At 51.6% G+C, this 24,906-nt stretch overlaps 1 protein-coding gene across 3 annotated transcripts in view; it reads left to right on the top strand.

Moving 5' to 3' along the window:
- Nucleotides 1-19,426, top strand: part of PRDM2 (PR/SET domain 2) — a 59,351-nt gene extending 39,925 nt beyond the window's left edge. The window contains exons 4-6 of one of the 3 annotated variants that reach the window (XR_005743911.1): nt 203-4,406; nt 18,445-18,507; nt 18,545-19,426. Coding sequence is in view for 2 of the 3 variants with exons in the window: in XM_040326563.1 (XP_040182497.1) it covers nt 203-4,406; nt 18,445-18,457 (4,217 nt within the window). In the remaining variant the exon portion in view is untranslated. Of the gene's footprint in view, nt 1-202; nt 4,407-18,444 lie in introns of all 3 variants that reach the window. The other 2 variants (XM_040326563.1, XM_040326562.1) reach the window with 2 other exon arrangements.
- Nucleotides 19,427-24,906: the final 5,480 nt, after the last annotated feature.

The following is a 24,906-nucleotide window of genomic DNA, read 5'->3' as shown; positions in this document are numbered from 1 at the left end:
CCCAGGGCTACAACACAGCGGTGTTCTCACGCTTATCACTGCCATGGTCTGCACTCTTCCTAGATAGGACCAAGCAGTTGGGGGTCTCTGATGACATCATTGCTAAGCTAAAATGAAGTTGTTGTTTTTTTGAGAGGTGTGTCTGACCTTCTCTGCTCCCGAAGTTCACAATTCCATTCATCTCTTTCTTGTTTGTTTGCAGCTCTCAATGAAGATGATACCAAGACTCTGGCTTCCCCGGTCCTGTCTCTAGAACAAACGGCTGTCATTCAAGAAATGGTAAATCAAAATGTCCTTCCAGAGAATATCTCCATCTCGGCTCTGGAACTGCTGACATTGCCGGACAACCAAGGTGTGGAAGATGCCACGGCTGATTTGGAGCTTGCTGATGACCTGCGAAGGGATGGATCTGAGCGAGATTCTATTAATCAGGAAGAAGAGAGTGCAGAGTTGCTGGATGACCTCCGAAGTACATCTGATGAGACTCCGGAAGGTTCTCCAAAGAAGAAGCCCCTTAAAGCCTCTAAACCCAAAGGAGATGTCAATGGGGAGCCGTCTGAGGGATTTATGTTTCCATGTCAGCATTGTGAAAGGAAATTTACCACAAAACAAGGGCTAGAGAGGCACATGCACATACATATTTCCACCATCAACCATGCGTTTAAATGTCGATATTGCGGAAAGGCATTTGGAACCCAAATTAACCGCAGACGGCACGAGAGACGCCACGAGGCTGGCCCTAAAAGGAAAACACTAATGGTGTCCTCTTCTGGTGAACTTGGACAGTCTCACAAACATATTATAGACTCTCTGAAGTCCAGTGAGGAGTACAGCAGCTCCAGACTTCAATGTAAAATGACCGATTCTGACAGAGAGACCTCCCATTCTGTCCTCTCTGAGGAGAATGGAGAGTCCAGCCGAGAGCTTCACCCATGCAAGTACTGTAAGAAAGTGTTTGGGACTCACACAAACGTGAGGAGACACCAGCGTAGAGTCCATGAACGGCATCTTATCCCGAAGGGAGTGAGGCGAAAAGGACATCTTCTGGAAGATCCGCTCTTCCAGGCAGAGCAGTCTCCACAAGTGGAAAACATTTATGTAGCGAGTACAGAAGTAGAAGATGAAGGAGAAGCAGATGACGTCTATATCATGGACATTACCAACAACATCTCTGAGAACCTCACCTACTACATTGACGGCAAGATCCCATCTAGCAGCACAGGTACCAGTTGTGATGTCATAGAAGTGGAGGCAAGCACCACTGAGGTCTTAGGAATCAATTGCTTGCTTACTCCCATCAAGGTTGAAGTTTCACAAAACTTAAGGCCGCTGCAGACTGCAACCGATAACCCAAATCTAGCAAGTGACTCTTCCTGTAGTGCAATTTTAGAACCAAAAAAGAGGAGAACTGTCAGCCCTCCTTTACTGTCAAAAATCAAAACTGAAGTCGACCTTGAAGCCGTCACTCCTTCCTGCTCCTTGTCAATCCCATTAAGTGTTTCTGTTGGTGAGAATTTGCCCTTCCAAAAAGAGAAAAATTTCTATTTGTCTTCAAAACTTAAGCAGCTGCTGCAGACACAGGAAAGTAGCAAATCACCTGTGAGTCCTTCATTGTTATCAGAGATCCCAAAGCTGAGCCCGGCTGTATCTTCCATTCCAACGGGACCCAACCGCTTCAAAAGACGCACCGCTTCCCCTCCGAGCTCCCCACAACACAGCCCAGCTCTAAATGAATTTGTCAAACAAGAAGGAAAAACCTCTTTCAGTGAAGGACTTGGTCCAAAAATACCAAAGTTGGAAAGTCACAACAGTTCACCTGCATGGAGTTTGTCTGGTAAAGATGAAAGGGAGAGCCTAAGTCCTTGTTGCGAGGATCTAAAGGTCAATAAAGAGTGGACTTCCAATATATCCTTTGGTAATGTTTGCAACCAGCAACCATTAGACTTGTCCAGTGGAGTCAAACAGAAATGTGAAGGCAAGGGCCACTCCCAGGTTCCTTGGGAATCTGTACTTGACCTCAGCATAGGCAGGAAGCCTGTCTGTGATGCTGAAGGAAAGGAGTACAAAGGGAGTAACTTGTGCATTGGAGTAAAAAAGAAGAAGCCTACCACATGCATGTTAAAGAAGGTTCTATTGAATGAATATGATGGTTTAGAGGTTCCGGGTGAAGAAGCTTCACCACCAGATGCACTTTTGCTTACCTGTAGAACAGATGGGAGAAGACATCTACCTGAACTTGTTGCTGCCTCAGGTGGTGATGTTGGTCTTTCTCTGGAAGATGCTTCCCTCACTCCAGCTGAGAGCACCTGTACCCCAGTTTGCCAATCCCCACCTGTCCTGACTCCTTCAGAAGCACCTTCACATTCTCCATCTCCACAGCTTGTGACAGACACTACATATCCTCCACCTCTTCTTACTACGAATGCCCCTTCCCTCCCGGATTCTTCATGTAGTGTACCACCCACTCCATCATGTCCATCCCCTCTGTCTGCTAGCACACAATCTCCTCTTCCAGTTCTTTCCCGTACAGCATCACCCTCCCAGTCTCTTTCCCCGACCACTGATGATCCTTCTGGTTGTGCTTCACCTGGTCCTCCTACTCTGTCCTCCTCCTCATCCTCCTCCTCTTCTTCTTCTTGTGCTGCCTCATCCTCGTCTTCCTCAACCTGTTCATCTCCTCCTCCCTTGTCTGTGGTTTCATCTATCGTATCTCCCTCTTTAAACTCGGAATCCTCAACAATGGTGTTTGTTAAACAAGAGAAACTCGAAGATGAAGCAGTCTCGAAGGATTCCTTCCAGTCAGGTCAGCATGACTCTGAAGGTATTAATAAGATTTTTGTGTGCAATGTTTGTGAATCGCCCTTTATGTCTATGAAAGAACTTGCCAAACACCTGGTGGTGCATGCCGAAGAATGGCCCTACAAATGTGAATTTTGTGTGCAGCTTTTCCGAGACGCTTCCCATCTTACAGATCATCGCTCCGTGCTTCATGGAGTGGGGAAGATTTTTGTTTGTTCCTTGTGCAAAAAGGAGTTTGCTTTTCTTTGTAATTTGCAACAACATCAGCAGGACTTGCATGCTGATAAAGAGTATAGTCATCATGAATTGGAAAGCGGGTCCCTCAGGCCACAGAACTTTACTGACCCAACGAAGGCAAATTTACTCCAAAATCAGAGATTGGATGAGGAGCCCATGACTCCAGAGGACGATGGCGAATTAAATGACTCTTCTGAAGAGCTGTACACAACAATTAAGGTTATGGCTTCAGGGGAAAAGTCTAAAGACCCCGATGTACGGATGGGTCTTAATCAGCACTACCCCAGTTTCAAACCACCGCCCTTTCAGTATCACAGTAAGAATCCCTTGGCTATCGGTACAACGGCAACAAACTTTACAACCCATAATATTCCACAGACTTTCTCTACAGCTATCCGTTGTACGAAATGTGGGAAGGGCGTGGACAATTTGCCTGAGTTACACAAACATATATTAGTATGCGCATCAGCAAGCGATAAAAAAAGATACACTCCCAAAAAGAACCCCATCCCCCTGAAACAGACTGTGATGCCGAAAAATGGTGTAGGGGTTGTGGTTCTTGAACCTGCCGAGAAAAGTTCATTCCGAAGAATGGGCCAACCGAAAAAGCTTAATTTTACCCTGGAAATAAGTAAAATGTCTTCAGGAAAACTCAAACTGGGCGCACTTAAAAGGAAAAACCAGCTCATTCACAAAGCAATATTACAAAAGAATAAGAAGGCCAAGCAAAAGTCAAGTCTACGATTTGGCATGTCTGGTTCTTCTCATGTTTGCCCGTACTGCAACCGAGAGTTCACCTACATTAAAAGTCTGGACAAACATGCCTCATTCAGTTGTCCAAAAAAGCCACCCTCTCCGTCTACCAAAAAACAATCTCCTAAAGCCCACAAAAAGGCCTTGTATGCCAAGAAACACAAAGCCAGCATTACGCGACGCACAGCAGACGCTGAGATACAAATGCAAGCAACAGAAGCACATTTGGGGAAAACTCGAGCCAGGAGTGTAACGCCCTCGCCTCCTATCCAGTTACCTACAATTCCTATAAAGACTAAGCAAAGTGTAAAAGCTGCCCCTCAGGCCAAGTCCAAGAAGCAGAACTTGCCCATTGTAAGAAACTCCAGCCCAGTCAGGATATCAAAGAGCCAAGCGGCTCACGATGGGAAAAAAACAAAGAAAACGCCACTTCAGATCCTACCACCGACCTTCGACAAAGCGCAACGAAAGTTACACCTTAAAATGCAAAAGAACAAACTGCAGAGCAAGCAGAAGGCGAAGAAGAAAAAGATGGACAAGTTCCGTGGGAAATCCCGAGAAAGGACTGGCGGGCCCCGAACCCGAAGCTCTGCAGACGATGGAAAGCAAGACTCCAGGTAATTCCAACCGTTCTAATTCTCTAGAGTCAAATGTTCAAAATCTGTGAGAAATCTATCATTTGTATGAGGCGGAACCAGAGCTGGACAGCAGATGGAATGCTGGCTCCCCTGTCACCCTTAAAGGGGCGTTCCACGTTCCAGCGCCGGCCGGAGAGGAGCGCAGCCCCGGCCGGCGCGTCTTCATTCTAAGGCCATGACAGCTTTCGGCTTCACGGCCGGGCAAGCGGCGCTGCGCCATCCGATTGGACAGGCGATCGCCTGAGACCTGTCACGTGTCCCAGGCGATCGCCTACAGGGAGGGGCTGCCAAAAGGCGATATGATGTATCGCCGTAGCAGCCCCTCGGCGGAAGGATGAGGTGGGACAGGAAGTCCCACTTACCCCCCAAAAAAATTGCATGCCAAATGTGACAGGTAAGGGGGCAAGGAGTGGATTAAGCTTTAATATGTGCCCGCTATACCCCACCCCCAATGATTGCTATATATGTGCCCACCCCACCCCCGATACCATACATTGATTGCTATTTACAGTATCTCACAAAAGTAAGTACACCCCTCGGTCACATTTCTTGTATCTTTTCATGTGACAACACTGAAGAATAGACACTTTATATCTACAATGTTGTGTAGTGAGTGTACAGGGGGGGAGGGGTGTACACAGGGGGGAGGGGTGTACACAGGGGGGAGGGGGGAGGGGTGTACACAGGGGGGAGGGGTGTACAGCTTGTATAACAAATAACTCAACACACAGCCATTAATGTCTAAACCGCTGGCAACAAAAGTGAGGACACCCCCTCCCCGGTGTCATGTGACTGGTTAGTGTTACAAGGTCTCAGGTGTGATAAATTTGGTGTTATCGCTCTCACTCTCTCATACCGGTCACTGGAAGGACAACATGGCCCCTCATGGCAAAGATCTCTCTGAGGATCTGATATAAAGAATTGTGTCTCTACATAAAGATGGCCGAGGATAGAAGAAGATCGCCAAGACCCCGAAACTGATCTGCAGCACAGGGGCCGGGACCATCCAGCGGTATAATAGGACGGGTTCCCCTCCCCCGCCTCGCCATGGTCCTTCGAGGAAGTTGAGGTCACGTGCTCAGCGTCATATCCAGAGGTTGTCTTTGGAAAATAGACGTATGAGTGCTGCCAGGATTGCTGTAGAGGGCGAAGGGGTGGGGGAGGGGTCAGCCTATCAGTGCTCAGACCATACGCCGCACACTGCATCAAATTGGTCTGCATGGCTGTCATCCCAGAAGGAAGCCTCTTCTAAAGATGATGCACAAGAAAGAGCCGCAAACAGTTTGCTGAAGACAAGCAGACTAAGGAAATGGATTACTGGAACCGTGTCCTGGGGTCTGATGAGACAAGATAAAGGTATTTGGTGTCAGATGGTGTCATGCCGCGTACACACGATCATTTTTCGTCATGTCTAAAAAACGAAGTTTTCCCAACTTCATCATTAAAATGACGTTGCCTACACACCATCGTTTTTCAAAAATGCTCTAGCAAAGCGCGGTGACGTACGACGCACTATAAAGGGGAGGTTCCATGCGGATGGCGCCACCCTTGGGGCTGCTTTAGCTGATTCCGTGTTAGTAAAAGACGATTCGCGCTTTTCTGTCTGTTACAGCGTGATGAATGTGCGATCTCCATTATGAACGCTAGTTTTACCATTACGAGCGCTCCCGTCTCATAACTTGCTTCTGAGCATGCACGTTTTTTTTTCATCGTTTTTTACAACACGAAAAACGACATTGTTTAAAACGACGTTAGAAAATGCAGCATGTTCGAATTTCTTTCTTTTGTCGTTTTTCAGAACCTGAAAAATGATGTGAAGCCCACACACCATCATATTACCGTATTTATCGCGGTATAATGCGCTCCCGCGTATACCGCGCACCCCCAAAGTGGCCCGAATTCCTGTGGAAAAAAGTGTTTTGTTTTTTTGGTGTCTTGCGCGGCGTTCATCGGCGGCCTCGTCGGGTCCGGCGTCCTTCTGCGGCTTCGGGTGTCCTCTTTGGCGGGTCGGGCGTCCGTCTTCGGCGGGTCGGGTGTCCTCTTCGGCGGGTCCGGCGTCCTCTTCGGCGGGTCGGGTGTCCTCGCGTCCTCCCCGCTCGTTTCCCGCCACGAGTTTTGAATACTGCGCCAGCATATACCGAGCGCAGTACACTCGTGTAACGTCGGGCAGGCTCGGCAACTGTCGCGCTGACGTCCTGTATGCTCAGGACGTCAGTGCGATAGGCGCCGAGAATGCCCGAAGTTACACGAGTGTACTGCGCTCGGTATATGCCGGCGCAGTATTCAAAACTCGTGGCGGGTATCGGCGTATATCGCGCACCCACGATTTTGCCCTGATTTTCAGGGCAAAATAGTGCGCGGTATACGCCGATAAATACGGTAAATGACGTTTTTGAAAAGCGTTTTTTTCATGCTGAAAAATTATTGTGTGTACGCTGCATCAGGCGTGTGTGGCGGCAACCAGGTGAGGAGGACAAAGACAAGTGTGTCTTCCCTACAGTCAGGCATGGTGGGGGGAGGGTCATGGTCTGGGGCTGCATGAGCGCTGCCGGCACTGAGGGGCTACAGATCATTGAGGGGACCATGAATGCCAACATGTACTGTGACCTACTGAAGCAGAGCATGATCCCCTCCCTTCAGAGACTGGGCTGCAGGGTAGTATTCCAACATAACGACCCCAAACGCGCCTCCAAGACCACCACTGCCTTGCTAAAGAAGCTGAGGGTAAAGGTGATGGACGGGCCAAGCATGTCTCCAGACCTAAACCCTATTCATCATCTGTGGGGGGAAGGTGGAGGAGCGCAAGGTCTCCAACATCCACCAGCTCTGTGATGTCGTCATGGGGGAGGGGAAGAGGACTCCGGTGACAACCTGTGATGTCATCATGGGGGAGGGGAAGAGGACTCCAGTGACAACCTGTGAAGATCTGGTGACCTCCATGCCCAAGAGGGTTAAGGCAGTGCTGGAAAATAACGGTGGCCACACAAAATATTGACACTTTGGGCCCAATTTGGACATTTTCACTTAGGGGTGTACTCACTTTTGTAGCTAGGGGTTTAGACATTAATTGCTGTGTGTTAAGTTGTTTGTTATACAAGCTGTACACTCCCCCCCCCTGTACACTCCCCCCCCCCCCCCGTGTACACCCCTCCCCCTGTGTACACCCCCCCCCCTGTACACCCCTCCCCCTGTGTACACCCCTCCCCCTGTACACCCCTCCCCCTGTGTACACCCCTCCCCCTGTGTACATCCCCCCCCCCCTGTACACTCACTACACAACATTGTAGATACAAAGTGTCATTTCTTCAGTGTTGTCACATGAAGAGATACAAGAAATGGGACTGAGGGGTGTACTTACTTTTGTCAGATACTGTATGTGCCCCCTATACCCCACCCCTGATACCGTACATTGCTTGCTATATATGTGCCCCCTATACCCCACCCCTGATACCGTACATTGCTTGCTATATATGTGCCCCCTATACCCCACCCCTGATACCGTACATTGCTTGCTATATATGTGCCCCCTATACCCCACCCCTGATACCGTACCTTGCTTGCTATATATGTGCCCCCTATACCCCACCCCTGATACCGTACATTGCTTGCTATATATGTGCCCCCTATACCCCACCCCTCATACCGTACCTTGCTTGCTATATATGTGCCCCCTATACCCCACCCCTGATACCGTACATTGCTTGCTATATATGTGCCCCCTATACCCCACCCCTGATACCGTACATTGATTGCTATATATGTGCCCCCTATACCCACCCCTGATACTGTACATTGCTTGCTATATATGTGCCCCCTATACCCCACCCCTGATACCGTACATTGCTTGCTATATATGTGCCCCCTATACCCCACCCCTCATACCGTACATTGCTTGCTATATATGTGCCCCCTATACCCCACCCCTGATACCGTACCTTGCTTGCTATATATGTGACCCCTATACCCACCCCTGATACCGTACATTGATTGCTATATATGTGCCCCCTATACCCCACCCCTGATACCGTACATTGATTGCTATATATGTGCCCCCTATACCCCACCCCTGATACCGTACCTTGCTTGCTATATATGTGCCCCCTATACCCCACCCCTGATACCGTACCTTGCTTGCTATATATGTGCCCCCTATACCCCACCCCTCATACCGTACCTTGCTTGCTATATATGTGCCCCCTATACCCCACCCCTGATACCGTACATTGATTGCTATATATGTGCCCCCTATACCCCACCCCTGATACCGTACATTGCTTGCTATATATGTGCCCCCTATACCCCACCCCTGATACCGTACATTGCTTGCTATATATGTGCCCCCTATACCCCACCCCTCATACCGTACCTTGCTTGCTATATATGTGCCCCCTATACCCCACCCCTGATACCATACATTGCTTGCTATATATGTGCCCCCTATACCCCACCCCTGATACCGTACATTGATTGCTATATATGTGCCCCCTATACCCACCCCTGATACTGTACATTGCTTGCTATATATGTGCCCCCTATACCCCACCCCTGATACCGTACATTGCTTGCTATATATGTGCCCCCTATACCCCACCCCTCATACCGTACATTGCTTGCTATATATGTGCCCCCTATACCCCACCCCTGATACCGTACCTTGCTTGCTATATATGTGCCCCCTATACCCACCCCTGATACCGTACATTGCTTGCTATATATGTGCCCCCTATACCCACCCCTGATACCGTACATTGATTGCTATATATGTGCCCCCTATACCCCACCCCTGATACTGTACATTGCTTGCTATATATGTGCCCCCTATACCCACCCCTGATACCGTACATTGATTGCTATATATGTGCCCCCTATACCCACCCCTGATACTGTACATTGCTTGCTATATATGTGCCCCCTATACCCCACCCCTGATACCGTACATTGCTTGCTATATATGTGCCCCCTATACCCCACCCCTGATACCGTACATTGCTTGCTATATATGTGCCCCTATACCCCACCCCTGATACCGTACATTGCTTGCTATATATGTGCCCCCTATACCCCACCCCTGATACCGTACATTGCTTGCTATATATGTGCCCCCTATACCCCACCCCTGATACCGTACATTGATTGCTATATATGTGCCCCCTATACCCCACCCCTGATACTGTACATTGCTTGCTATATATGTGCCCCCTATACCCCACCCCTGATACCGTACATTGCTTGCTATATATGTGCCCCCCATACCCCACCCCTGATACCGTACATTGATTGCTATATATGTGCCCCCTATACCCACCCCTGATACCGTACATTGATTGCTATATATGTGCCCCCTATACCCACCCCTGATACTGTACATTGCTTGCTATATATGTGCCCCCTATACCCCACCCCTGATACTGTACATTGCTTGCTATATATGTGCCCCCTATACCCACCCCTGATACCGTACATTGATTGCTATATATGTGCCCCCTATACCCCACCCCTCATACCGTACATTGCTTGCTATATATGTGCCCCCTATACCCCACCCCTGATACTGTACATTGCTTGCTATATATGTGCCCCCTATACCCACCCCTGATACCGTACATTGCTTGCTATATATGTGCCCCCTATACCCACCCCTGATACCGTACATTGATTGCTATATATGTGCCCCCTATACCCCACCCCTGATACTGTACATTGCTTGCTATATATGTGCCCCCTATACCCCACCCCTGATACCGTACATTGCTTGCTATATATGTGCCCCCTATACCCCACCCCTGATACCGTACATTGATTGCTATATATGTGCCCCCTATACCCCACCCCTGATACCGTACATTGCTTGCTATATATGTGCCCCCTATACCCCACCCCTGATACCGTACATTGCTTGCTATATATGTGCCCCCTATACCCCACCCCTGATACCGTACATTGCTTGCTATATATGTGCCCCCTATACCCCACCCCTGATACCGTACATTGATTGCTATATATGTGCCCCCTATACCCCACCCCTGATACCGTACATTGCTTGCTATATATGTGCCCCCTATACCCCACCCCTGATACCGTACATTGCTTGCTATATATGTGCCCCCTATACCCCACCCCTGATACCGTACATTGCTTGCTATATATGTGCCCCCTATACCCCACCCCTCATACCGTACATTGCTTGCTATATATGTGCCCCCTATACCCCACCCCTCATACCGTACCTTGCTTGCTATATATGTGCCCCCTATACCCCACCCCTGATACCGTACCTTGCTTGCTATATATGTGCCCCCTATACCCCACCCCTCATACCGTACATTGATTGCTATATATGTGCCCCCTATACCCCACCCCTGATACCGTACCTTGCTTGCTATATATGTGCCCCCTATACCCCACCCCTGATACCGTACATTGATTGCTATATATGTGCCCCCTATACCCCACCCCTGATACCGTACCTTGCTTGCTATATATGTGCCCCCTATACCCCACCCCTGATACCGTACATTGATTGCTTTCTTACCTGCTGCATTAGATTTGGCAAGTCATGGTGCTGATTGAAAATGACTTGGCCCCAACTTCTGGAGAAGGCCATTACCTTATTTATTTATTAAAATGACCAAAAGGTACAAAACGCAGTCAGTTACCCGTAGGCCTCGATGCGCCGAGAACAACAATACAGCAACAAACAAAACACACACAGGCAGCGGAACAGATCAAAGAGCTATAAAACCTGTGTGATTCCATGGGCTGGACTGAAGAGCTCCCTCATGGAGGAACATTCTAAAAGTGGAAGTCTTGGCCTGAGCTTTCTGTTTTCTGTGATCAGCAAAGCCTCAAAGTGAGGAAAGGCTGTGCACAGGAACTACATGGACCAAGTGCCAGGGAGAGGGGGGAGATGGAGTGCCAGGGAGAGGGGGGTGAGGGGGGAGATGGAGTGCCAGGGAGAGGGGGAGATGGAGTGCCAGGGAGAGGGGGTATCGGGGGGAGATGGAGTGCCAGGGAGAGGGGGGAGAGGGGGGAGATGGAGTGCCAGGGAGAGGGGGAGATGGAGTGCCAGGGAGAGGGGGTATCGGGGGGAGATGGAGTGCCGGGGAGAGGGGGAGATGGAGTGCCAGGGAGAGGGGGGAGATGGGGTGCCAGGGAGAGGGGAGATGGAGTGCCAGGGAGAGGGGGTATCGGGGGGAGATGGAGTGCCAGGGAGAGGGGGAGATGGAGTGCCAGGGAGAGGGGGGAGATGGAGTGCCAGGGAGAGGGGGTATCGGGGGGAGATGGAGTGCCAGGGAGAGGGGGTATCGGGGGGAGATGGAGTGCCAGGGAGAGGGGGAGATGGAGTGCCAGGGAGAGGGGGGAGATGGAGTGCCAGGGAGAGGGGGTATCGGGGGGAGATGGAGTGCCAGGGAGAGGGGGGTGAGGGGGGAGATGGAGTGCCAGGGAGAGGGGGAGATGGAGTGCCAGGGAGAGGGGGTATCGGGGGGAGATGGAGTGCCGGGGAGAGGGGGAGATGGAGTGCCAGGGAGAGGGGGGAGATGGGGTGCCAGGGAGAGGGGAGATGGAGTGCCAGGGAGAGGGGGTATGGGGGGGAGATGGAGTGCCAGGGAGAGGGGGAGATGGAGTGCCAGGGAGAGGGGGGAGATGGAGTGCCAGGGAGAGGGGGTATCGGGGGGAGATGGAGTGCCAGGGAGAGGGGGTATCGGGGGGAGATGGAGTGCCAGGGAGAGGGGGAGATGGAGTGCCAGGGAGAGGGGGGAGATGGAGTGCCAGGGAGAGGGGGTATCGGGGGGAGATGGAGTGCCAGGGAGAGGGGGGTGAGGGGGGAGATGGAGTGCCAGGGAGAGGGGGAGATGGAGTGCCAGGGAGAGGGGGTATCGGGGGGAGATGGAGTGCCGGGGAGAGGGGGAGATGGAGTGCCAGGGAGAGGGGGGAGATGGGGTGCCAGGGAGAGGGGAGATGGAGTGCCAGGGAGAGGGGGTATCGGGGGGAGATGGAGTGCCAGGGAGAGGGGGAGATGGAGTGCCAGGGAGAGGGGGGAGATGGAGTGCCAGGGAGAGGGGGTATCGGGGGGAGATGGAGTGCCAGGGAGAGGGGGTATCGGGGGGAGATGGAGTGCCAGGGAGAGGGGGAGATGGAGTGCCAGGGAGAGGGGGGAGATGGAGTGCCAGGGAGAGGGGAGGGAGAGGGGGTATCGGGGGGAGATGGAGTGCCAGGGAGAGGGGAGGGAGAGGGGGTATCGGGGGGAGATGGAGTGCCAGGGAGAGGGGGTATCGGGGGGAGATGGAGTGCCAGGGAGAGGGGAGATGGAGTGCCAGGGAGAGGGGGTATCGGGGGGAGATGGAGTGCCAGGGAGAGGGGGAGATGGAGTGCCAGGGAGAGGGGGGAGATGGAGTGCCAGGGAGAGGGGGTATCGGGGGGAGATGGAGTGCCAGAGCTGCTGACTGACATTTCCGACTCTCTACTCGGATCAGAGGGGACATGGGATGGTGGGGTTTGATTGCTAAGTTCTCAGTGCAGATCTGGTGGGGGACAGATGCAGCATTGGATTGATGTGTCTACCTAGGTGAGTATAATTTGTTTTTGTATTTTTAAAATCCTAAACCGCTATGTCTACGCTCCTCGACATTCCACATTACCCGACCACTGCGTCTACGCTCCTCGACATTACCCAACCGCTGCGTCTACGCTCCTCGACATTACCCAACCGCTGCGTCTACGCTCCTCGACATTACCCAACCGCTGCGTCTACGCTCCTCGACATTACCCGACCGCTGCGTCTACTCTCCTCGACATTACCCAACCGCTGCGTCTACGCTCCTCGACATTACCCAACCGCTGCGTCTACGCTCCTCGACATTACCCGACCGCTGCGTCTACTCTCCTCGACATTACCCTACCGCTGCGTCTACGCTCCTCGACATTACCCAACCGCTGCGTCTACGCTCCTCGACATTACCCAACCGCTGCGTCTACGCTCCTCGACATTACCCGACCGCTGCGTCTACGCTCCTCGACATTACCCAACCGCTGCGTCTACGCTCCTCGACATTACCCAACCGCTGCGTCTACGCTCCTCGACATTACCCAACCGCTGCGTCTACGCTCCTCGACATTACCCAACCGCTGCGTCTACGCTCCTCGACATTACCCAACCGCTGCGTCTACGCTCCTCGACATTACCCAACCGCTGCGTCTACGCTCCTCGACATTACCCAACCGCTGCGTCTACGCTCCTCGACATTACCCAACCGCTGCGTCTACGCTCCTCGACATTACCCAACCGCTGCGTCTACGCTCCTCGACATTCCACATTACCCAACCGCTGCGTCTACGCTCCTCGACATTACCCAACCGCTGCGTCTACGCTCCTCGACATTCCCCGACTGTTGCGTCTACGCTCCTCGACATTCCCCGACCGTTGCGTCTACGCTCCTCGACATTACCCAACCGCTGCGTCTACGCTCCTCGACATTCCACATTACCCGACCACTGCGTCTACGCTCCTCGACATTACCCAACCGCTGCGTCTACGCTCCTCGACATTACCCAACCGCTGCGTCTACGCTCCTCGACATTACCCAACCGCTGCGTCTACGCTCCTCGACATTACCCAACCGCTGCGTCTACGCTCCTCGACATTCCCCGACTGTTGCGTCTACTCTCCTCGACATTCCCCGACTGTTGCGTCTACGCTCCTCGACATTACCCAACCGCTGCGTCTACGCTCCTCGACATTACCCAACCGCTGCGTCTACGCTCCTCGACATTACCCAACCGCTGCGTCTACGCTCCTCGACATTACCCAACCGCTGCGTCTACGCTCCTCGACATTACCCAACCGCTGCGTCTACGCTCCTCGACATTACCCAACCGCTGCGTCTACGCTCCTCGACATTCCACATTACCCGACCACTGCGTCTACGCTCCTCGACATTACCCAACCGCTGCGTCTACGCTCCTCGACATTACCCAACCGCTGCGTCTACGCTCCTCGACATTACCCAACCGCTGCGTCTACGCTCCTCGACATTACCCGACCGCTGCGTCTACGCTCCTCGACATTACCCAACCGCTGCGTCTACGCTCCTCGACATTACCCAACCGCTGCGTCTACGCTCCTCGACATTACCCAACCGCTGCGTCTACGCTCCTCGACATTACCCAACCGCTGCGTCTACGCTCCTCGACATTACCCGACCGCTGCGTCTACGCTCCTCGACATTACCCAACCGCTGCGTCTACGCTCCTCGACATTACCCAACCGCTGCGTCTACGCTCCTCGACATTACCCAACCGCTGCGTCTACGCTCCTCGACATTACCCGACCGCTGCGTCTACGCTCCTCGACATTACCCGACCGCTGCGTCTACGCTCCTCGACATTACCCAACCGCTGCGTCTACGCTCCTCGACATTACCCAACCGCTGCGTCTACGCTCCTCGACATTACCCAACCGCTGCGTCTACGCTCCTCGACATTACCCAACCGCTGCGTCTACGCTCCTCGACATTACCCAACCGCTGCGTCTACGCTCCTCGACATTACCCAACCGCTGCGTCTACGCTCCTCGACATTACCCAACCGCTGCGTCTACGCTCCTCGACATTACCCAACCGCTGCGTCTACGCTCCTCGACATTCCCCAACCGCTGCGTCTACGCTCCTCGACATTCCACATTACCCAACCGCTGCGTCTACGCTCCTCGACATTACCCAACCGCTGCGTCTACGCTCCTCGACATTCCCCGACTGTTGCGTCTACGCTCCTCGACATTCCCCGACTGTTGCGTCTACGCTCCTCGACATTACCCAACCGCTGCGTCTACGCTCCTCGACATTCCACATTACCCGACCACTGCGTCTACGCTCCTCGACATTACCCAACCGCTGCGTCTACGCTCCTCGACATTCCCCAACCGCTGCGTCTACGCTCCTCGACATTACCCAACCGCTGCGTCTACGCTCCTCGACATTACCCAACCGCTGCGTCTACGCTCCTCGACATTCCCCGACTGTTGCGTCTACGCTCCTCGACATTCCCCGACTGTTGCGTCTACGCTCCTCGACATTACCCAACCGCTGCGTCTACGCTCCTCGACATTACCCAACCGCTGCGTCTACGCTCCTCGACATTACCCAACCGCTGCGTCTACGCTCCTCGACATTCCCCGACTGTTGCGTCTACGCTCCTCGACATTCCCCGACTGTTGCGTCTACGCTCCTCGACATTACCCAACCGCTGCGTCTACGCTCCTCGACATTCCACATTACCCGACCACTGCGTCTACGCTCCTCGACATTACCCAACCGCTGCGTCTACGCTCCTCGACATTACCCAACCGCTGCGTCTACGCTCCTCGACATTACCCAACCGCTGCGTCTACGCTCCTCGACATTACCCAACCGCTGCGTCTACGCTCCTCGACATTCCCCGACTGTTGCGTCTACTCTCCTCGACATTCCCCGACTGTTGCGTCTACGCTCCTCGACATTACCCAACCGCTGCGTCTACGCTCCTCGACATTACCCAACCGCTGCGTCTACGCTCCTCGACATTACCCAACCGCTGCGTCTACGCTCCTCGACATTACCCAACCGCTGCGTCTACGCTCCTCGACATTACCCAACCGCTGCGTCTACGCTCCTCGACATTACCCAACCGCTGCGTCTACGCTCCTCGACATTACCCAACCGCTGCGTCTACGCTCCTCGACATTCCCCGACTGTTGCGTCTACGCTCCTCGACATTCCCCGACTGTTGCGTCTACGCTCCTCGACATTACCCAACCGCTGCGTCTACGCTCCTCGACATTACCCAACCGCTGCGTCTACGCTCCTCGACATTACCCAACCGCTGCGTCTACGCTCCTCGACATTACCCGACCGCTGCGTCTACGCTCCTCGACATTACCCAACCGCTGCGTCTACGCTCCTCGACATTACCCAACCGCTGCGTCTACGCTCCTCGACATTACCCAACCGCTGCGTCCACGCTCCTCGACATTACCCAACCGCTGCGTCTACGCTCCTCGACATTACCCAACCGCTGCGTCTACGCTCCTCGACATTACCCAACCGCTGCGTCTACGCTCCTCGACATTACCCGACCGCTGCGTCTACGCTCCTCGACATTCCCCGACTGTTGCGTCTACGCTCCTCGACATTCCCCGACTGTTGCGTCTACGCTCCTCGACATTACCCAACCGCTGCGTCTACGCTCCTCGACATTCCACATTACCCGACCACTGCGTCTACGCTCCTCGACATTACCCAACCGCTGCGTCTACGCTCCTCGACATTCCACATTACCCAACCGCTGCGTCTACGCTCCTCGACATTACCCAACCGCTGCGTCTACGCTCCTCGACATTACCCAACCGCTGCGTCTACGCTCCTCGACATTACCCAACCGCTGCGTCTACGCTCCTCGACATTACCCAACCGCTGCGTCTACGCTCCTCAACATTACCCAACCGCTGCGTCTACGCTCCTCGACATTCCCCGACTGTTGCGTCTACTCTCCTCGACATTCCCCGACTGTTGCGTCTACTCTCCTCGACATTCCCCGACTGTTGCGTCTACGCTCCTCGACATTACCCAACCACTGCGTCTGCGCTCCTCGACATTCCCCGACTGTTGCGTCTACTCTCCTCGACATTACCCAACCACTGCGTCTGCGCTCCTCGACATTCCCCGACTGTTGCGTCTACGCTCCTCGACATTACCCGACTGTTGCGTCTACTCTCCTCGACATTCCCCGACTGTTGCGTCTACTCTCCTCGACATTCCCCGACTGTTGCGTCTACTCTCCTCGACATTCCCCGACTGTTGCGTCTACGCTCCTCGACATTACCCGACTGTTGCGTCTACTCTCCTCGACATTCCCCGACTGTTGCGTCTACTCTCCTCGACATTCCCCGACTGTTGCGTCTACTCTCCTCGACATTCCCCGACTGTTGCGTCTACTCTCCTCGACATTACCCAACCACTGCGTCTGCGCTCCTCGACATTCCCCGACTGTTGCGTCTACTCTCCTCGACATTACCCAACCGCTGCGTCTACGCTCCTCGACATTCCCCGACTGTTGCGTCTACTCTCCTCGACATTACCCAACCGCTGCGTCTACTCTCCTCAAAGTTCCCCGACCGCTAAGTCTACTCTCCTCGACATTCCCCGACTGTTGCGTCTACGCTCCTCGACATTACCCAACCGCTGCGTCTACGTTCCTCAAAGTTCCCCGACCGCTGCGTCTACGCTCCTCGACATTACCCAACCGCTGCGTCTACTCTCCTCGACATTCCCCGACTGTTGCGTCTACGCTCCTCGACATTACCCAACCGCTGCGTCTACGTTCCTCAAAGTTCCCCGACTGTTGCGTCTACTCTCCTCGACATTACCCAACCGCTGCGTCTACGCTCCTCGACATTCCCCGACTGTTGCGTCTACTCTCCTCGACATTACCCAACCGCTGCGTCTACTCTCCTCGACATTCCCCGACTGTTGCGTCTACGCTCCTCGACATTACCCAACCGCTGCGTCTACTTTCCTCGACATTACCCAACCGCTGCGTCTACTCTCCTCAAAGTTCCCCGACCGCTAAGTCTACTCTCCTCGACATTCCCCGACTGTTGCGTCTACGTTCCTCAAAGTTCCCCGACCGCTGCGTCTACTTTCCTCGACATTCCCCGACTGCTGCGTCTACTCTCCTCAATGTTACCTGACCAAATCATAAACATTACCAGGGCTGGACATGTATAGTGAAATACTGTGACATCAAATATAATACATAAAAGAATATGAAATGCGTACAAAAAAAACATTCATGTCATTAATAAAAATAAACAATTAAAATATAGATTTCTGAAAACAGTCTTACTTTTGCACAGTACTGTAGATTGGGCTTCAATCTGGATCTGTGTGATGGATCTGGGCTGATCACCTGTGTGAAAGTGTCATCATCTGTATTTATAATTCTGTATCAGATATCGGATGATTTCCCTTTTATCTCTCTGCAGGAGTCTGTATTAGATCTGCATCCTCCAGGACACGAAACGCGTTGGAATATCTGCATCCTCCAGGACACGAAACGCGTTGGAATATATCTGCATCCTCCAGGACACGAAACGCGTTGGAATATCTGCATCCTCCAGGACACGAAACGCGTTGGAATATCTGCATCCTCCAGGACACGAAACGCGTTGGAATATCTGCATCCTCCAGGACACGAAACGCGTTGGATAATCTGCATCCTCCAGGACACGAAACGCGTTGGAATATATCTGCATCCTCCAGGACACGAAACGCGTTGGAATATCTGCATCCTCCAGGACACGAAACGCGTTGGAATATCTGTTGCATGATCACGCTAAGGAAGCACTACACAACCAAATCCTGAAAATGCAACTTGGGCTGCAAACTGACAAAACGACGCCCCGCGCGGCTTCCTCGCAGAACACGCATTATTTATTGCCGATAACTATTCATTCCAATAGGACTGCGGACATCGAACGTACATGCTCGTCTTCAGGAGTTCTGTATTCGACGGAACGACTCGGAACAAAGGAGTTGTGAATTTTTTATAATGTGGACAAATCTTCAGCATTCTGAGGTTTTTATAGAAAAAAAAAACTTTGGCAATTCAGGGTTTGCAAATATTGCTGCATCTGACAAAAAAACTCCGCCGCGTTCTTTGCGCCCCGAAATCTGACGTCACGGCGCTTTTCAATGCCAAGAATTCCCAGCATTAGCAGACAGAATAGTATTTAAGTCATATTATTATTATTATTAATAAGTTGTTTTATCAAAACCCACATTTTATACTCAGAGCCGCATTTTTCCTCCAAGATACTTTTTCTAAAAAAAACTCTTTTTGGTCTTTACAAAAGTCCCGTCAGTCTTGCGGAGAGACGCCTTCTAACGCACATCTGTCATTTGTACTCTGCGCTGTAAGTGATTGGTCTGTGGAAAATTAAAAAGGAAAAAAAAAGTTGTTTATGACCTTTTTTTGTTTTTGTTTTTCATTACAATTAAGAGCAGTAATCCTTGTTTTTCTTCATCACAGATAGTTTATCAATCCCCCTCCCCCCCCTACCCCTCCCCTCCCCCCCCCCCCCCCCCCCGGAACGGTCAGTAATCTACCTCTGCGTCGGCTTGTTGGGTAAATTTGTGCCACCTTGACTATCATTCCCATTTTGTTACATTTCTCGGAACGCGACATTTATTGTATAATTTGTAGAAAGATTAAGTTAAAAAAATGACAAAAAGAAATAAAATATTTAAAATTATTTAAATTGTTCTGCTACGTTGGTTGTAATATGTGATTTCTTTTAGTTTGTGATGCTGAGATTTTTGGAGATTGTTCCAGAAAGGTGACGCTTTATTTTTTCCCCCCAAAGTTGGTCACTTACCACGCGGCCGGTCACTTACCACGCGGCCGGTCACTTACCACGCGGCCGGTCACTTACCACGCGGACGGTCACTTACCACGCGGCCGGTCACTTACCACGCGGCCGGTCACTTACCACGCGGCCGGTCACTTACCACGCGGCCGGTCACTTACCACGCGGCCGGTCACTTACCACGAGGACTGCCACTTACCACGCAGGCAGTCACTTACCACGCAGACTGTCACTTACCACGCGGACGGTCACTTACCACGAGGACGGTCACTTACCACGCGGCCGGTCACTTACCACGCAGACTGTCACTTACCACGCGGACGGTCACTTACCACGCGGCCGGTCACTTACCACGCGGCCGGTCACTTACCACGCGGCCGGTCACTTACCACGCGGCCGGTCACTTACCACGCGGACGGTCACTTACCACGCGGCCGGTCACTTACCACGCGGCCGGTCACTTACCACGCGGCCGGTCACTTACCACGCGGCCGGTCACTTACCACGCGGCCGGTCACTTACCACGAGGACTGCCACTTACCACGCAGGCAGTCACTTACCACGCAGACTGTCACTTACCACGCGGACGGTCACTTACCACGAGGACGGTCACTTACCACGCGGCCGGTCACTTACCACGCAGACTGTCACTTACCACGCGGACGGTCACTTACCACGCGGCCGGTCACTTACCACGCGGCCGGTCACTTACCACGCGGCCGGTCACTTACCACGCGGCCGGTCACTTACCACGCGGACGGTCACTTACCACGCGGCCGGTCACTTACCACGCGGCCGGTCACTTACCACGTGGCCGGTCACTTACCACGCGGCCGGTCACTTACCACACGGATGGCCACTTACCACAAGGACGGCCACTTACCACGCGGACGGCCACTTACCACGCGGACGGCCACTTACCACGCGGACGGTCACTTACCACGAGGACGGCCACTTACCACGCGGACGGTCACTTACCACGCGGCCGGTCACTTACCACGAGGACTGCCACTTACCACGCAGGCAGTCACTTACCACGCAGACTGTCACTTACCACGCGGCCGGTCACTTACCACGCAGACTGTCACTTACCACGCGGACGGTCACTTACCACGAGGACGGTCACTTACCACGCGGCCGGTCACTTACCACGCAGACTGTCACTTACCACGCGGACGGTCACTTACCACGAGGACGGTCACTTACCACGCGGACGGTCACTTACCACGCGGCCGGTCACTTACCATGCGGCCGGTCACTTACCACGAGGACGGTCACTTACCACGAGGACGGCCACTTACCACGCGGACGGCCACTTACCACGCGGACGGTCACTTACCACGAGGACGGTCACTTACCACGAGGACGGTCACTTACCACGCGGCCGGTCACTTACCACGAGGACTGCCACTTACCACGCAGGCAGTCACTTACCACGCAGACTGTCACTTACCACGCGGACGGTCACTTACCACGAGGACGGTCACTTACCACGCGGCCGGTCACTTACCACGCGGCCGGTCACTTACCACGCGGCCGGTCACTTACCACGAGGACGGTCACTTACCACGCGGCCGGTCACTTACCACGAGGACGGTCACTTACCACGAGGACGGCCACTTACCACGCGGACGGTCACTTACCACGAGGACGGTCACTTACCACGAGGACGGCCACTTACCACGCGGACGGTCACTTACCACGCGGCCGGTCACTTACCACGCGGCCGGTCACTTACCACGCGGCCGGTTACTTACCACGCGGCCGGTCACTTACCACGCGGCCGGTCACTTACCACGCGGACTGTCACTTACCACGCGGACGGTCACTTACCACGCAGGCGGTCACTTACCACGCGGCCGGTCACTTACCACGCAGGCGGTCACTTACCACGCGGCCGGTCACTTACCACGCGGCCAGTCACTTACCACGCGGACAGATACATTTTACCTTCAGCTGTGCTTTCTGCTATTTTTCTTCTGGCATGAGATATTGTGATTGTCGGATGTGTTTTACAATCAGAGAATTTTAAAAAAACAAAACTTTTTATGCTGTTCCAAGCACTTACCTTCTAGATGCGGCTATGGTGATACATTTTATATACTTGTAATCAATAAAAAGAGTTTATTAAACCAAGTTTTAGAATTCTGCATTTACAACGTATGACTTTCCTTTCTGTATCATTACAACGCAGATTTGTGTGTTTTTATTACAAACGTCATGAGATTTCTACTTTGGTAGATTTTTTGTAATAGACCTTGCAGCTAAAAAGAAATGTCTGTGATTTAATTGTGCCCCCTCCCATCCCCCAGTCAAAAACTTCCCTGGACCTCTGTGGTGCCCGGGGGCCGAGGGTCATCTTTCTTCTGGCAAGATCTCCGGGAACATTGAGAAACCCAAATCTCACTGAAGATGATCCGGCGTGGTTCTGAGTATTGAAGGACTATGGAAATTTTAAAGGGTAAAAGTTTGTCGCCATTCCACGAGCGGACGCAATTTTGAAGCGTGACATGTTGGGTATCAATTTACTCGTCGTAACTTTATCTTTCATAATATTTAAAAAAAATGGGGATAACTTTACTGTTTTATTTTTTAATTAAAAAAAGTGTAATTTTTTTCCCAAAAAAGTGCGCTTGTAAGACCGCTGCGCAAATACAGCGTGACAGAAAGTATTGCAACGATCGCCATTTTATTCTCTAGGGTGTTAGGATAAAAAATATGTATAATGTTTGGGGGGTTCTAATTAGAGGGAAGAAGATGGCAGTGAAAAATAGTGAAAAATTACATTAGAATTTCTGTTTAACTTGTAATACCAACGGCCACCACCAAATGGCGCCAGCTCACAAAAAATCCCCCCCTTCCAAGCCAAGTCGCCAGGACCCTATTCCATGGCGACCGGGATTTGTCGAGCCCTGAATTAGGGGAGCCCCCCGATCTACCTAGATTGTGCGTCTCCACCCAAAAATGAAGCAAACAGTAATATCCATTACATAAAGATAACACACAAATCTACATGGCCCAGATATAGCACAAAGATTGCTCATTATCTCATGTCAGGAGGTCTAAACCAGGGGTCTTCAAACTTTGGCCCTCCAGTTGTTCAGGAACTACAATTCCCATCATGCCCAGTCATGTCTGTGTGTTACAATGCCTCATGGAATGCGTAGTTCTACAACAGCTGGAGGGCCATAGTTTGAGGATCTCTGGTCTAAACAATCAAGACAACAATACTGACTATTTACTTAACCAATATAAGACTCACCTCCAGCCTTTCCGGTGTCCTGTCGAGCTAGTTCCCCTATCGATGTGGTTCCCTGCTTGACAGCCCATGGAAATCTCCGAACCTGATCAGCTGTACTCGGAGCATGCGCGGCATCCAGGTTCATTCCTTAACATCCCCATGGACTTGGAGGATGTTAAAAAAAAGAGCCAGGAGGCCGAGCGAGCCAGGAGGCCGAGCGAGCCAGGAGGCCGACTGGCCACTTACAGCAAATTCCACGTCGCCCTGGACCTGTTGCTACAGCTGATCAGGTTCGGTGATTTCCATTGGCTCGGATTGCGCCTGCGCAGTCAAGGGGGGAACCATATCGGCAGATCACCGGCGTGCCAACTTAATTAGCATAAAATGCATAACCCTCTGACTCAATTAATTTCCTGAGTTCTTCTTGGTCTATGTAGAGATTTACATAATAAATTGTTCAATGAAGGTATGGACTACGAAACGATAAAACAAATGACAATTATTTTTATCTTCAAGTCTCTAACAATCATTGGCTGATTTATCGTGAAATGTAAAATTACATTTAGATCGATGGCATATTGCTTCTCAGTGATAAATACAGTGGAACTTCGGATTACGAACATAATCCGTTCCAGGCGAATGCTTGTAATCCAAAGCGCTCGTATATCAAAGCGAGTTTCCCCATAGAAGTCAATGGAAATTAAAATAATTTGTTCCACATTGATTTCTATGGCATGCAATACCGCATGTGGCCAGAGGTTGGGGGGCATCGGATAGACTATAGACTAAATATAAAGGCTCGGAAACTGAGTATTTCTGAGTGTTTCAGCCCCCGCACCTCTGGCCAAATGTGGTACTGCACACTGCAGAGGCTTGAATCCTGCTCGCAAGACAACACTCGCAAACTGAGTCAGGATTTCAAAAAAATATATTGCTCATGTTGCGAAACGCTCGTTAACCGCGTTACTTGCGCAATCCGAGTTTCCACTGTATAACCATACATTGTATATTGGAGCCAAGGAACTTCGGCAAGATTAGATGATTTGTTTTTCATTCACCACCATGAATATACTGGCAGACAACAAGGTCCACCCCAATCAGTCCTTCCCCTCGGACTCAGAATGTGAGGATCAAGTCTATGCTACTAGTTATGCCGACTTGATTCCTTCATTGGAGACGACCCCTTGAAATAGAATTTAACACTACAAGTCTATCATACAAACACCATGAAGCCCACATTCAGAAGTGAGATAAAATTTCACATTCTAAATAATAATTTATACCTTACCAAGCAAAGAGAGTTGTGGTGGATTTTAGGACTTCACCCCGAAGATTTACAATGGTAGAATCTGATCTGGTATGGAGGGTCTGGATTCATGATGGAGAGATCCATCCGCTTTCTCCCCAAAATGACCTCATCCAAGGACTAGGTGTAGTTCACAATATATACCAACACCTGATTGGATGCTATTTCTGTTGTTTATCTAGATATTTATCTAGATGTTCTTGTACCTGTCCATCAGTTGGCGCTCTAAGACCAGGAATTCCTGTTTTGAGTCTCTGGAAATTTTACTCAAAGTAATCCTATCTAGGACATTATATTTTTAACCTTTGGTTAATTTTAGATGTAGTATTCTCCTAATTGTACGGATAATATCACTTGTGGTCTTATATTTTTTCATTTTAATAATTTGCTAAAGATGCGTGAATTATATCAGGATATCAATTTTGAGGTAATTCTTGACCCTCAATTGACATCTCAGTAATTATCACAACATCATTCATCATCTCACTTCTGAATCATTCATACCATGAAATCATTAGTGCCCGCGCGCCTT

Source organism: Rana temporaria, chromosome 10, assembly GCF_905171775.1.
Source record: "Rana temporaria chromosome 10, aRanTem1.1, whole genome shotgun sequence".
In the NCBI taxonomy this organism is placed as follows: domain Eukaryota; kingdom Metazoa; phylum Chordata; class Amphibia; order Anura; family Ranidae; genus Rana; species Rana temporaria.
This window is presented reverse-complemented; position numbering and strand designations above follow the sequence as displayed.